Consider the following 13,028-nt stretch of genomic DNA (forward strand, 5'->3'; position numbering starts at 1 on the left):
TTTTTTGATTTATTTAGGTTGTCCGTCCTGACCGAGGTATTTATAGGGTTTTTCCTCAGCCACACTAGGCAAATGGACAGATTGCACCTTTAACATAGGTCCTGGCCTACACCTTTCCACATCCTTTCCCCTCCTCTATCGCGACGCCTTAGATACCTAAACAACAAATCAAGTCAAATTCTGCGTAAGCTCAAAGGAAGGCTGTCAGGTATCTGCTTGTATGTGGTTATAAGATTGAGAGAGGGTGTGGAAGCGAAAACGATTAAAAATACGTTTGCTAAGTACTTGAACTGTTTGGATGAAGGGAAATTTTGTCCGAAAAAGGGAAATTCTGAAGCTTGTGAAGGGAAAACGACTCTGAAGGAATTGGCATCACTGGTCTGCTGTGCCTGTGCGGTAAATTCAAGTTCGGATCTTATTTTATACACAACAAATAACTTAAGTAAGTAAGGTAAATAGTAGGAATTGAATAATGTTCCAGATGGCAGTTATTTCAATATGTAATACAGTAGAGAAAGTGTAACGTAGTGGATCATAATTCCTAATTATTTCAATACTTTGTACTTTAAGGTTGTATTATTCTAGTGCAAAGTCTAGATTCTATTTATCATCACATTGCATGTTACAACTTGTTAATGTGTTTTATACTTAAGATTATAATAATCTATTACATACATAGGTATTGTTTGTACATTGAAAATATTTTAAGTTGTAGTTTTTCCAAGGATTTAGGGACAAAATATACCTTATTCGTTTCAAACTATCTGCTATCAGGATAATCTGTGGATGTCTGCTAATTCATGCATTTTGATTATTTTTTTTTCGTCTTACGGTATCTTCATATCAGATGATTTCGCTAGTTTATTCGATAAGAGTGCACTTTGTGCAGAACATTCATAGGAACCGATTCCTCGGAACAGTTAAAAGACCAATTCCCAAAAATGATTTTATCAATCGGAGCGGGTTAAGTTCCAAGGTTGGGCGTCCGTTTCCATGAAAATTTTTAAAATTTACAGGAAAGATATGGATAATTTAATCGTTTGTGTGCTTGATAATATATAAGGGTCTCGAAAAATCTATGGGGTATGTTTAGTACAAGGGGTCCAGAAGCACGTAAAAAACGCAAAATTTACAGGAGAAATGAGTGATACAAGTACTTAGACGTAACATAACGTAACCAAATCTAAGCTAACCTAACATAAACTAACGTAAGCTAACCTGAACTAACCTAAACTAACGTAATATTAGTAGAAATAAGCGAAATTCTATCATTGTTTGGAAAATTATGCGAGACTCCTACACTAATATAACATAAACTAAATTAACCTAACGTAACCTAAACTAGCCTAACCCAACTTAAACTAACCAACCCTACCCCAAACTAACCGAATGTGAGCAGAAATTACCAAAATTGTAACATTTTTTAGAGAAAAGAGCTGGACCCCTTCTGCTAAACATAGGCCAAATCTGTTTGTTATATATAAGCGGTTATAAACATGGTAATATATGGCGAGCGGAGGGAACTACTTGGCGCTAGGTAACCGAACAGTTGCATTGTGGGAAAAAATCTAGTATTTATGTTATCAACATGGCGAATGTACAAGGGCAGTGAACTAACAGTTTTAACATTTGTGAAGCAATACGTTGATAACGAGCAAAATCTTTTAAAAGTTTGTGAAGAGCACGGATTAATGAACCTAACAACAAATTGCAGAAAATGTGGAAAGGAGATAACAGCGGAAAAACTTGGCGAAAGCGGACGCCCAACTTCGGAATAAATGCCATCGAAGCAATCAGAAAATAAATTTTGGGCAAATTTTGGGGACCATATAATGAGCGATCCTAATCCAAGTTCTCACCAGTAATGCACCCACATAATGTTAAATTAATACACTGAGGTATATCACAACAGCGATAACTAGTTTAAGATTGCTAACCAAATGATCTACCACACTCACCAAGAATTTACTCTTCAATTGCTACGAATAATGGAAATATCCTTGAGAAATGATACTTGACTATTCCGAGAAATCAATTCAGGTGAAACGGTGAACTGTCAATTTTAGGATCTAAATGAGGGGCTGCTGCCCCCCAATCCCCGGCTCAAGAACCAGTAAAGAAAGCATCCAAACCAACAGTAAATAATAAAATCACTACTGTAAGTCTAACGTAAGAAGAAATAATAATAATAGTAATAAAATAAAGTAACACTCACCACTAGTTATAAATCAATGCAGCACGAGGAAGAAACATGAAATACATCACACCAAAGAAAAAGCAGCGAACCTTCTCTTCCGTAAATGATAAGAGAAATGACTTCGGCCCATTCGACCAACATTGAATTTGCGTCTGCCGAACAAACTCTTGTCCATCTCAACTGTTAGTCCAGGATCTCCGATAAGGTGTCTAGAACTTTTAACGATTGCTTCAAGACAATTCTCTGGAGAAACACAAGCAATCCGAAACAGTGTGTCTACTGAGTTTCGAAGAAATTCCAGAATATTCGTTGATAATGAAATCAATTAGTAACATTAAAAAAGAAAAAAACGGATAAATTCACATTATCAAAGAAGCTCTTTTATCTCACAGGAACATACTCCTTAAAAGCCGAACATTTCATATTATGACATAACGAAACAAATAACCTTCCACTATTAATAAATTTCACAAACACGTTCAACACTCGACCACATTCAGTACTGTTGTTCTCAATTTCAATCAATCCACAAAATATGGCGAAGCGATAATAATTAAATTCACTATCACGTACAATAGTCCCTGGACAATATCAGAAGAACAAAGCGACATCGAAACTAATCTTGACATATATGACTAATGCAACACGCATGTTCAACCTATAACATTCAAACATAGAGCATGATAAGTCAAGAATACACAACACCCAATCAACACAACCAACCAACCACAGCACAGGACACAGTATCGGTACCACTAACACTCCAAAGCAATATTATCAACAGGAGAAGCAAGGACACCGTTACCTGTTACAAATAACAGTGATTCTATTCCTCCAATACCACATCCAGTGACAGAATCCCTTGTTCTGCATAAAGTGCACTCTTGCCGGACTTTCATTCTTATGTGCAGATTCTCTTTAGAAGGGCTACGGTGTACGTATAGGTATCAACTATTGTGTAAATGCTAATAACCAATTTATAATATGTACCCACTAAAAAACACGAATGATATTTGACCGAGTCTGAGCAGGGGAGGGCGTCCGTAAGGAGCGAGCGCGTCTGCGATAGTTAATATACACAAATGAGTAGCGCAAAACACTGTATATGATATAAAAATACTTTACCTATTGGATTATTGATATTTGTAGAGAGCTCTCTCGTGCTAAGGGGTTAGCGTATGCGCTTTTGCGTAGGAAACCCGCGTTCGATTGCCGGCGGGAGCTCTTGTTCGAATCCCACGTTAAACTGTAGGTTCACCTCGTATATAGTCTCGCTACTGAAAGGGACTCTGAACGCAAAATCAACTCAATTCATATATTTGTACGTTACTAAGGACATTATAGGTAATATAACCGATATATTTTCATTGCATGCACATTTGTGTTCCAAAATATTGTTACATATTACTAACGTAAATTTCTCAAGTATGTGGATCCCTTAACTCTCGAACACTTCTGTGATTGCGCGTGTTAAGTTAGCACATTGCCTCCAGATACTTCACTTCACTTGGTGTACTGTGGTTACTGACTATCTTAGGCAGGGTTGTTGAAACTTTCCGCTACCTTACGGGCGAATCCGTAGTTAACAGGATGGGCTTTTTTAAAATGTATTTCTATGTAGATATGCGTCTCATAGGTAAGAACAAAACATATTTCGATTGTTTACAACTGGTCTACTAAATTTTATTAGAAATTTGTTATGTAAATTTTACAAGTATGTACTAGATCTGTACAATAAATCTGCACCCAAATTACTGTATAGCAGAATTAAATGGTAAGTAATACAGATGCTATATAACAGTTGAAGAAGTATATGGTAAAGAAACGTTAGATATAAATTTCTGACTGCGTAGTATTTATGCACAATATACCAAAGCTGTATTTTATTTTATAAGTGTAAGCGTTACAAGTGCTATAGGAACTTTTATCACCGCGAAAACTGATATTAAAATACTTGTAAATATACCATGCACTGCATAACCTACCGTACTCTATAATCCATAGCAATCAAGCTGTCCGACAGGTAAGGCATATAGTAGCATGAGGAACTGCTTTTTTTTACTACCCACACTTACGTGCATACTTGTCGTTGTTAACGTGCCTGCTTCTTGCAGACACCCTCCAGTTTGTCATTCGTGCCACCAGACTCGCCCTACCCTGACTCGGTTAGATAGTATTCGCGCTTTTAGGTAGTCACCTAGCACAGATTGATTTATGTGTTTTGCACTGCAGATTTATGGGATATGTCTGGACTCTGTTTTCGCGATTGTAACCTTTCACAATTAGGCCTACTTCTGGTGGCCTTCCTGAACTTTGTGTATACTAAGTGAGATATTTGTCATGTCGCCCATCACACATCTTTTGGAGGGCAATAAGAAGGAAGTTGGTGAAAAAGATTATTGTTTTTCAACAATTATTTCGAGCTATCTAAACTTGACTTGCACTTATAAGGTAATTATATTTTTACTGCTTTATTCACAGAATTGATTCTTAGTACCTTTAAAAGTTTTTCCTTGTGCAAAGAGTTCAATTCCTTATACCGATTTCTTTAGGAGGATTTAACCGTTATGGGTTTAAATACGGAAATTGCTTATCATTTTCTTCACGACTGCCTAAAGTCACTTTATGTGTATTACAGTGTGTGCGTAAAGTCGCGCAACCCAAAGTTTGATTGCTTATATCTTGTGATCTAAAAATGATAAAGACTTGAGACTTGAAGCAAATGTAAGCATGTTCTATGTAGATATTTTCCAGATTATGACCAATGGTGGAACGTTTTTGTGTAGTAACGAAAGAAATTAAAGTAAGTGTAAACTAAAAAATGTGCAAAAGGAAGAAAATCAATATTCAGTTGCAGAGAACTGATTTTGTGAGGGGGAATTCCTGTGTATATGTACAGTATGCATCAACATTTATCCATTGGTGCGAAAATGTGACAAGATTGATGCAGTATTGCCATATAAAAAGACTATTTAATGCAAGTCCGTAAAATGGATGTTTTTTTACAAACGTGGCCCCTGGCAACACTGTCGTCTTAAAATTACTGTAACAGGTGTGTTTTAGGTTAATTAATGATAAGCAATGAGAATTTGCACATAATTGATAAAATGAATTTTTATTAAAAAAGTTTTCGATATTCCAATTTGCGTTGTTCCAGATTGTAGATTGTCATCAAACTGGATATCTGTTTTATCTATCTGTATGATAGATGAACAAACAAGAAAAAGATTGCTACACATAATTTCAGGTCAGGAAGTGTATTATAAAATGTTAAGAATTACTATGTAATTTTGCCTGCGAATTTGTTTTATGTGCTGAAGAAAGTTTGACTTACATAATGAACTCCTTCATTATGTAAATCTTGCATTGACAGATTTCATCTTTTGAACCGATTTCCGAGTTGTACATGAACCCGAATTTCTGGATCAGTGTTTCGATCGTGGGGCACTGTAGATAACCTCGTAAAAGTGACAGTATAAAACCTCAAGATACTTCTGGGATGGTATGAAGTGTAACCAGATTTTATATCTTCCTCTTTCTCAATGTTACTCTGAAACTGGAATTAAATCTTAACTTCAAAATCCGAACATCTTCGTCGGATCTGTTAAATGTCGGATGAGTGACAGTTTCTATCAAACAGCAGACTTCTCTGTGGATTTTTACTACAAGCAGTTGTGTTGAGATTGTGCTTTAACTGACCAGATGTGGAACAATCACTTCGATCGGAAAAAGCATGTATGTGCTTAAGTGAAATCTGCCAACTGCCATGCATGTCACATCACATAAACAATTCACAGACACCACATAACAATCAGAATCATTAAATTAATTACACATTGAGGCTTGTATCTTTTATTCACCCTAGAATTAAGAAGTTTAATTAATGTCACAAAACTCTACTATGAGGAGTATAGAAGAGAGCTGGTCATGGTTAGGTTACTAAAACTTCTCTCAAAGCACCCCAGTGTAAGACTTCATGGATGAACCCTAAATATAACCACTAGACATTGTTGAAACTTTTTTTTTTTTTTTTTTAATAGCAACTAGACATGTTTTTAAGGGACCCATATTTTTTGTTTTATCGTAGAAAACGTGGAAAATGGTCAAATTCGGAGCCCCACCATTCAGCTATGGAGACAGATAGTTATAATTCTTGTTGTGGTATGTACACAGGGATATAAAATAAACTATATTTTATTATAGTTTGGTTTGGGCATGCGTATCTTTTTGTACGTAAATTAACAAATAACCGCCAGATTTTCTGAATAGTCGAAGTTTGCGAATTTTTTTCGATCACTTCCGGTTCGAATTTTAAAAAAGACCTAGTTGCCTGCTTTCCGAAAAAAAAAAAAAAAAAGTGTCGCTTCTGTGTGCAACCGTTTTGTCGCAGAAAATTTGAGGAATTATCAAATTTTCAAAATTCGCCATTTTCTCGAAAACACCATATTTTGAAATTCTGAAATTTTGTCAGATGCTTTATGAATTAACTACAGCCTTTTGAAGTTACGGAAGTTCCGTTAACTTTGATGTCGCAGTTGGCAACAATGGAAACAACAAAAGTGCAACGATTTGATGATGTTTGTGGTTCACATTCATTAAATGAAGAATAAAAGTTTTTCCTGGCTGCTTTTTATTATTTTGATCAAAAAGGCTCTCTGAAATAGTAAAGTGAGCCTCTGCCTGTTCCTCCGTTTTCTGAAATCGAAGTAATCTGAGATGGAAATTACGATTACGAAACACACAAATTTTAAGTTTACTTGAAACAGCCAACCAATAAATTCTGATGATCTATAGAAAGCCTGAATACCTCAGTGATGACTTGGAATGCTCCAGACAAAGTCCCAATAAGTGCGATGTCATTCCAGTGATCGAAAATGGACAAAAACTTAAAAAAATCGAAACGTTTTCTTACGCGTTCCATCAAAGAAAGTACGGAATTTTTAAACAGAACAATCCAAGCACAAGAATGGGTCACTTGAAATTTTATAGTATTTGAGCAAAGTGGGTCAGTCCGCAACCTGCGAAGGAATTGTGTGTGTGTATTGTGCAAATTTTAAGTTAACTGCTACTGCGTTGCAACAAAGGTGCAGCCTGTATTGAAACTGTCATGAGTGACTATTTTCTTTAGTAGTATAATCCGTAGAAAATGACAGTTGTCTTTTTCAAGAATGTGGTGAATGTCCTGGAGTGGAAGGAATAATTGTGAAGTCTTTAATTATTGATTCTGATGAAAATGAAAGTGTTACGTATCCCATATGGGAAAACAATGATCTCGTTAATAATAATAATAATAATAATAATAATAATAAAAAAACTGTGCCACTCTGTTTTCGTATCGTACGTTCTGGTTTAACTGTAAGAATTGTAATTCATGGTTACATCAAGAAAATCCAAAGAGAATTAATTGCTACTTAAAAGCATCGCATAAAATTTCAAGATACAAATTCTTTTTTACTTAATGTGGACTTCGCTGAAAACTACTATTATTCTGCAAAGTAAAATTCAGAGTTATCACCGGAAAAACGAACAAATTTACGACAATGGTATAATATTATGAAATAACTGGCAGTTTTGTTGTAATAAGCGACGACAAACCACACGATTCGGCTCATGTACTCGTAGCCATAGACAAGATTCTAAAAATACTCGAAGAAAAGCTAAAATATAGGTTATAGAAAAAGGTTCGAATACGTGAAAATAAGTGTCTACAATTTCCCAAACCGTGTCAGTTATTTCTGATGGTGCTGCATCCTACTTTAAAAATCGCTTTCAGATGTTCGAGATGCAGATAGGTCCGCTAAAGCATTGGTTTTTTCAGTAAAACTAGCCACGCAGGGCTCTCTGCGACGGTACTGGGAAAGGGGGGGAGGGGTGTGTAAAGAATTAGGCAACGCTGCATAACCGTAGGCAGAAACAGATACACAGTATTAAAACTGTAGAATTCGTGAGTATAGTGCAAGTACAATCACCGGATATTACTCTCGTTTTGTTGCCTGGAACTGAATTCGACAGTTTCCGAAAAAAAAATTAAAAAAAAAGTGCAAGAATGGGGAAGTGTGCGACCGGAAACGAGTATTCAACGAAGTCACCTTTGGCTTTCGGAAAATGGTGAAGTTTTTATGGCAGTAACGGGTCACCATGAACTAACTACATAATTTCCCCAAAATCGAACTTCTGCAATTCAAAGTGTAAATTAAGAAGTTTGCAAAAATGAACTTTTGTTATATGCATATATGATAACCAGTGGTGGGTAGAATAAATCATGAATATTATGAATAAATCATGAATTACGTGAAGTTGAAGTGCTGTTTATGCTTCCTCATGGGCCTTCAGCAGGATACAGGTTTCCAGAAGAGCATAAGAGAAGTGAAAATAAGTGTTTTGTGACTATCGACAATGTGCTACGAGTTGTGAGTGCACCAACACCTATTGGAGCATATGCACGATTACATGCTGTTAGCGAAGAAGACAAACAAATGATTGGTTCATGTGGAAAAAAATCAGTGAAATGTAGTTTTCGAAGACCATTTTAAGTAAGTGAACTTAAAATTTGTGTGTTTCGTAATCGTAATTTCCGTCTCAGATTACTTCGGTTTAAGAAAACGGAGGAGGAGGCTCATTTTACTATTTCAGAGAGCCTTTTGGATCAAAATAATAAAAAACAGTCAAGAAAAAAACTTGTTCGTTATTTAATAAATGTGAACCACAAACATCATCAACTTGTTGCACTTTTATTGTTTCCAGTATTGCCAACTGTTACATCAAAGTTAACGGAACCTCGCTAACTTCAAAAGGCTGTAGTTAATTCGTGAAGCATTGGTCGAGAATGGTATTTCGTGTGTTTATTATTCATGTAAAGTTGAATCATCTGACAAAATTTGAAAATTTTAAAATAGGATGTTTTCGAGAAAACGGCTATTTTTGAAAATTTAACATCCCTATGTACACTCATGTCCAAAATTATTTTCGCATGTCTATAAATATGTTGTTGTAGGAATATAATTTGATAACGAATTCGCCTGGTATTTCTTACAATGTTAGTATGTGTATAATCGGCAAAGACACGTCAAAAGGGAAGTGAATAAGAACAATAAAACTTTCTTGTCCATTTAATAACATTTTGTTTTATTCATAATTTTCGTATTTATAATTCTTTTCCTAGGAAATTCACCACAAATATACATTTCTCGATTATACTCATAGTATCATTATCAAATTATATTCTTACAAGAAGACAGTTATAGATATGCGACAATAATTTGGACATGAGTGTACATACCACAACAAGAATTATAACTATCTGTCTCCATACCTGAATGGTGGGACTCCGAAGTTGATAGTTTTCCATGTTTTCTACAGTTCATAAATTATACTCCTCGTCTTTGATAGCCCATTGCTTGGCGGGATTTTTTTTTTTTTTTTTTTTGCTATAAAAAAAGGTTTCAACAATATCTGATATGGTGATGGCACATTTTTTTGCCTGAGTTGAAATGGAAGGCACTAATATATATATATATAATAAAAATCACTTAAACTCACAGACCACTATACTCAGAGCAAAATGAAGAATGAATTGATATTGAGAAACATTTATTACCATTTCGTCAGTATTCCGCTGAGGAATTCTTAAGGAGAAATTTTGTTTGTTTCGACCGATAAATGAGAGGAAACACATGTTTGTATGTATATGTGCGTGTGGGAGATAGGCGAGAGAGGGAAAAATAAATTTTATTTAATGGTTGTCACAATGGTATTTTTTTTTCCTAAATAATAGAATAATTTAGGATATCAACAAATAATAAAATAGATGACCAAATAAAATAAAGATGTAAAAATACTATGCAGTTTATCGTATCTGAATTTATGTTTGAATTTGGGGAACACTATTTGCATTTAAACGATTTTATTTATATCAATGATGTTTTTGGTTCTGTTTAAGTGCCACACTTCATTTCAGCAATAATGATATATGAGACATGGGTTTACTGGAATCTGAATCTCAGTGACTGCACAGAAAAATGAGCGCGGAATTTCTGCATCACTGAGCACAGACAGTGCCAAATGTCCGATAAAAGATATCGACAGTTGTCCAGTGTATTGTTTTTTCCTATGTAAACTATAAAATTCGTAAATTGGAATGGCCTTGGAAGTTGTTCCATAATTTAAATACTAAGTCTACGTCTAATATAGCCTTGGTGCTAAAAAGGTACGCTAAACTCCAGCAGACTATCATCAAAATATTTGTTGCAAGCAATAAAGACCTTTTCAGTATTAGTAGATTATTTAAAGCTTAATTTAAATTTATACTTTTTTGGTATTTTTCTTAGTCTATAGGGCAAGCCAAGCTTATCTAAAATGAAATCTATTTTTCATATTTTAGTAAATTTTATATTCTGATTTAAAATTATTTTGTACAATAAACTGCATTCTTTTCGGAGCCAAGTGGATATTTTGACACGACTCATTAAGTAGAGACATAATGAATTTTAATTTCCAGGCCTAGCAATTCATCTGTCTGTTGATTTTATTTTTTCCTTTAATCCTAACCCAAACTGATGAAGCCCGATGTACTTTGATGCTTCATGTAGGAATATGGTTTATTTGAGTGTTAAATTTGTAAGTTTTTATTTTTATTGTGGACAGCTAATCTTGTGATTAATCTTTAACTATATAGTTAAAATATCAGTTAATTCGTTGCTTGTAATTAGTTTACTTTATGTTGTGCTTTAAGCTTAATTATGGGACGTAAACCTGAGTCATTGAAGTTAGAGGTAGTGTGTTTGAATTAAATAAATAAATAAATCATTAATTGAATTCGCTTCTAATTCCAGGAATAGTTGCATCACTGTGTATTACCCATTAGCAAGAAAGTATCTGCGATAATGGCTACACGTTTACAAGGTTAGATGATTTTATTATTATTATTGATAAATATACTTAAAATGTGAATTGGTAGACATTTATGTTGTGCTTGATTATTAAATATTGGAATATTGAAAATTATATGAAATACGAGAGATGAATATAAGAGCAAAAGAGTCAGGTAAACCTCACGGAAAAAATGATAATCTCAGGTAATTAATAACGAAAGAAAGTAAATTATAGTAAAGCTTCTACTATTTTAAATCCTATATGTAACCGTTGCATTTTTATGTGCGTACAATACAATTGATGTCTCCGAAATGTAAATTACCTTATAATTCAACACCAGAGTTTCTATTGGAAAATGATCATCGGTTAATTTGGTACAGCTCATGTAGCCCTGAACACTACCCTCAGGAATGAAAATGTGAGGGTGGTCTGATGGAGGATTGGGTGGATAGGATAGTAATAACGCACCGGTACGGTGAAACGAATACGAGTTCCATTTCTGACTCGCTCAATATTCACACACGTATCTTGTGTAGTAAAGTTTAAGTCTTTGGTATAATCTGGTGCTATCTCCATTTCTCAAATGTACAATACAAAGAGTAGAGTTATGAGCAGGTAAATGAAACAGTGAGTACAGGCATGATAGTACAATTTCGGAATTATTACACCTTCATCAGATACATTATTACAATTACGGGCGTCATTTAGGTCGAATTAGGTGAAAAATGTAAATTTCTACTTGTATAGGCAGAGACTTTTTCTTTTAAATAATTAATATTTTTTGACCAGAGTATATCCTTCTTTATTAAAAATTAAAATACTTCGTAACACTTTCCATAACGTAACCTTATCTTCCTCAGACGTAAATATGTATGTTCATATTAACGTAGGTGATAGAGACATCATAATATTAAATCATTTACATACAATTGTTGCTTATTATATAATTTTAAATTTTTAATATAACAACAAGATATTGTTATAATTTACTGTTTCATTTTAAAATTTTATATTATAACTGTTTCCATTAATATATATATATATATATATATATATATATATATATATATATATATATATATATATATATATATATATATATATATATATAGTGTGGGGCAAATAAAAATGGCCTGGACGTGAATGTATGCATGGAACCACATCACGTGACGAACACACCACGTGTACGCACCAGTTCAGATTTTAGTGCGGGCTGTGTCAGTTTGAGTTGAGCAATGCAAGGTGAAGATGCTACTCACAGTGCAGCAGAGAGTGTTCGTTGTGGAAAGTTACATGAAAACAAATTTGTGGAAAGAGTGTGGTCAGCTGTTTGCTCATGAATTTGATGGTGTCAAAGTACCATCAAAGCAATGTCTAAGTGTAATGCAACGATTAGTCAGAAAATGATGTCAGACAGGATCTGTTTTCAACAGGGCAAAACACATTCCGAAACGTGTCCGAATACCTGAAATTGTGGATGTGGAACCACAAAATGCTCCAGAGCTCTACCAGATCAACCCAACACCTGTCGCCCGGGTTCGATTCCCGGCGGGAGCTCATGTGGTTCGGATTTCACGTTAATGAGTAGGTCCACGTCTCATATAGCCTCGCTGCTGAAAGGGACGCTAAACTAAAATCAACTCAACTCAACCAACACCTTTCGCAAGAGACCGGCATATCACGTCGATCACATTTACGCAATCTACACTCCTGACAGTTGTCAGTCTGGTGTCGGCCCTAGCTTTCCACTCCGGTCACATGATCTGTCCGTGTGCGATTATTCTTTGTGGGAAACCTCAAGTCTAAGGTGTGTCGCAACAACCCTCATAGTCTTCAAGAACTGCAGCAGAACAATTCTGATAAGATAGCAGCAATTCCAGCAGACCAGCTTCGATCTGCCTTCTGCAACTTGTTGGCCAGGGCCCAAAAGTGCCAAGAGCTGAATGGTGGTTACTTTCAA

At 34.9% G+C, this 13,028-nt stretch overlaps 1 protein-coding gene across 4 annotated transcripts in view; it reads left to right on the forward strand.

Annotated features, from left to right (window-relative positions):
• Positions 1–352: 352 nt before the first annotated feature.
• Positions 353–13,028, forward strand: part of LOC145660665 (uncharacterized) — a 193,949-nt gene continuing 181,273 nt past the window's right edge. For 2 of the 4 annotated variants that reach the window (XM_081725988.1, XM_081726014.1), the window contains exons 1-2: positions 353–442; positions 11,029–11,098. In XM_081725988.1, the coding sequence (XP_081582114.1) occupies positions 11,080–11,098 (19 nt within the window). In that variant the 5' untranslated portion in view covers positions 353–442; positions 11,029–11,079. Of the gene's footprint in view, positions 452–551; positions 571–11,028; positions 11,099–13,028 lie in introns of those variants that run through there. The other 2 variants (XM_081725997.1, XM_081726007.1) reach the window with 2 other exon arrangements.

This window comes from Thermobia domestica, chromosome 1 (genome assembly GCF_964235325.1).
Source record: "Thermobia domestica chromosome 1, izTheDome1.hap1.1, whole genome shotgun sequence".
In the NCBI taxonomy this organism is placed as follows: Eukaryota; Metazoa; Arthropoda; class Insecta; order Zygentoma; family Lepismatidae; genus Thermobia; species Thermobia domestica.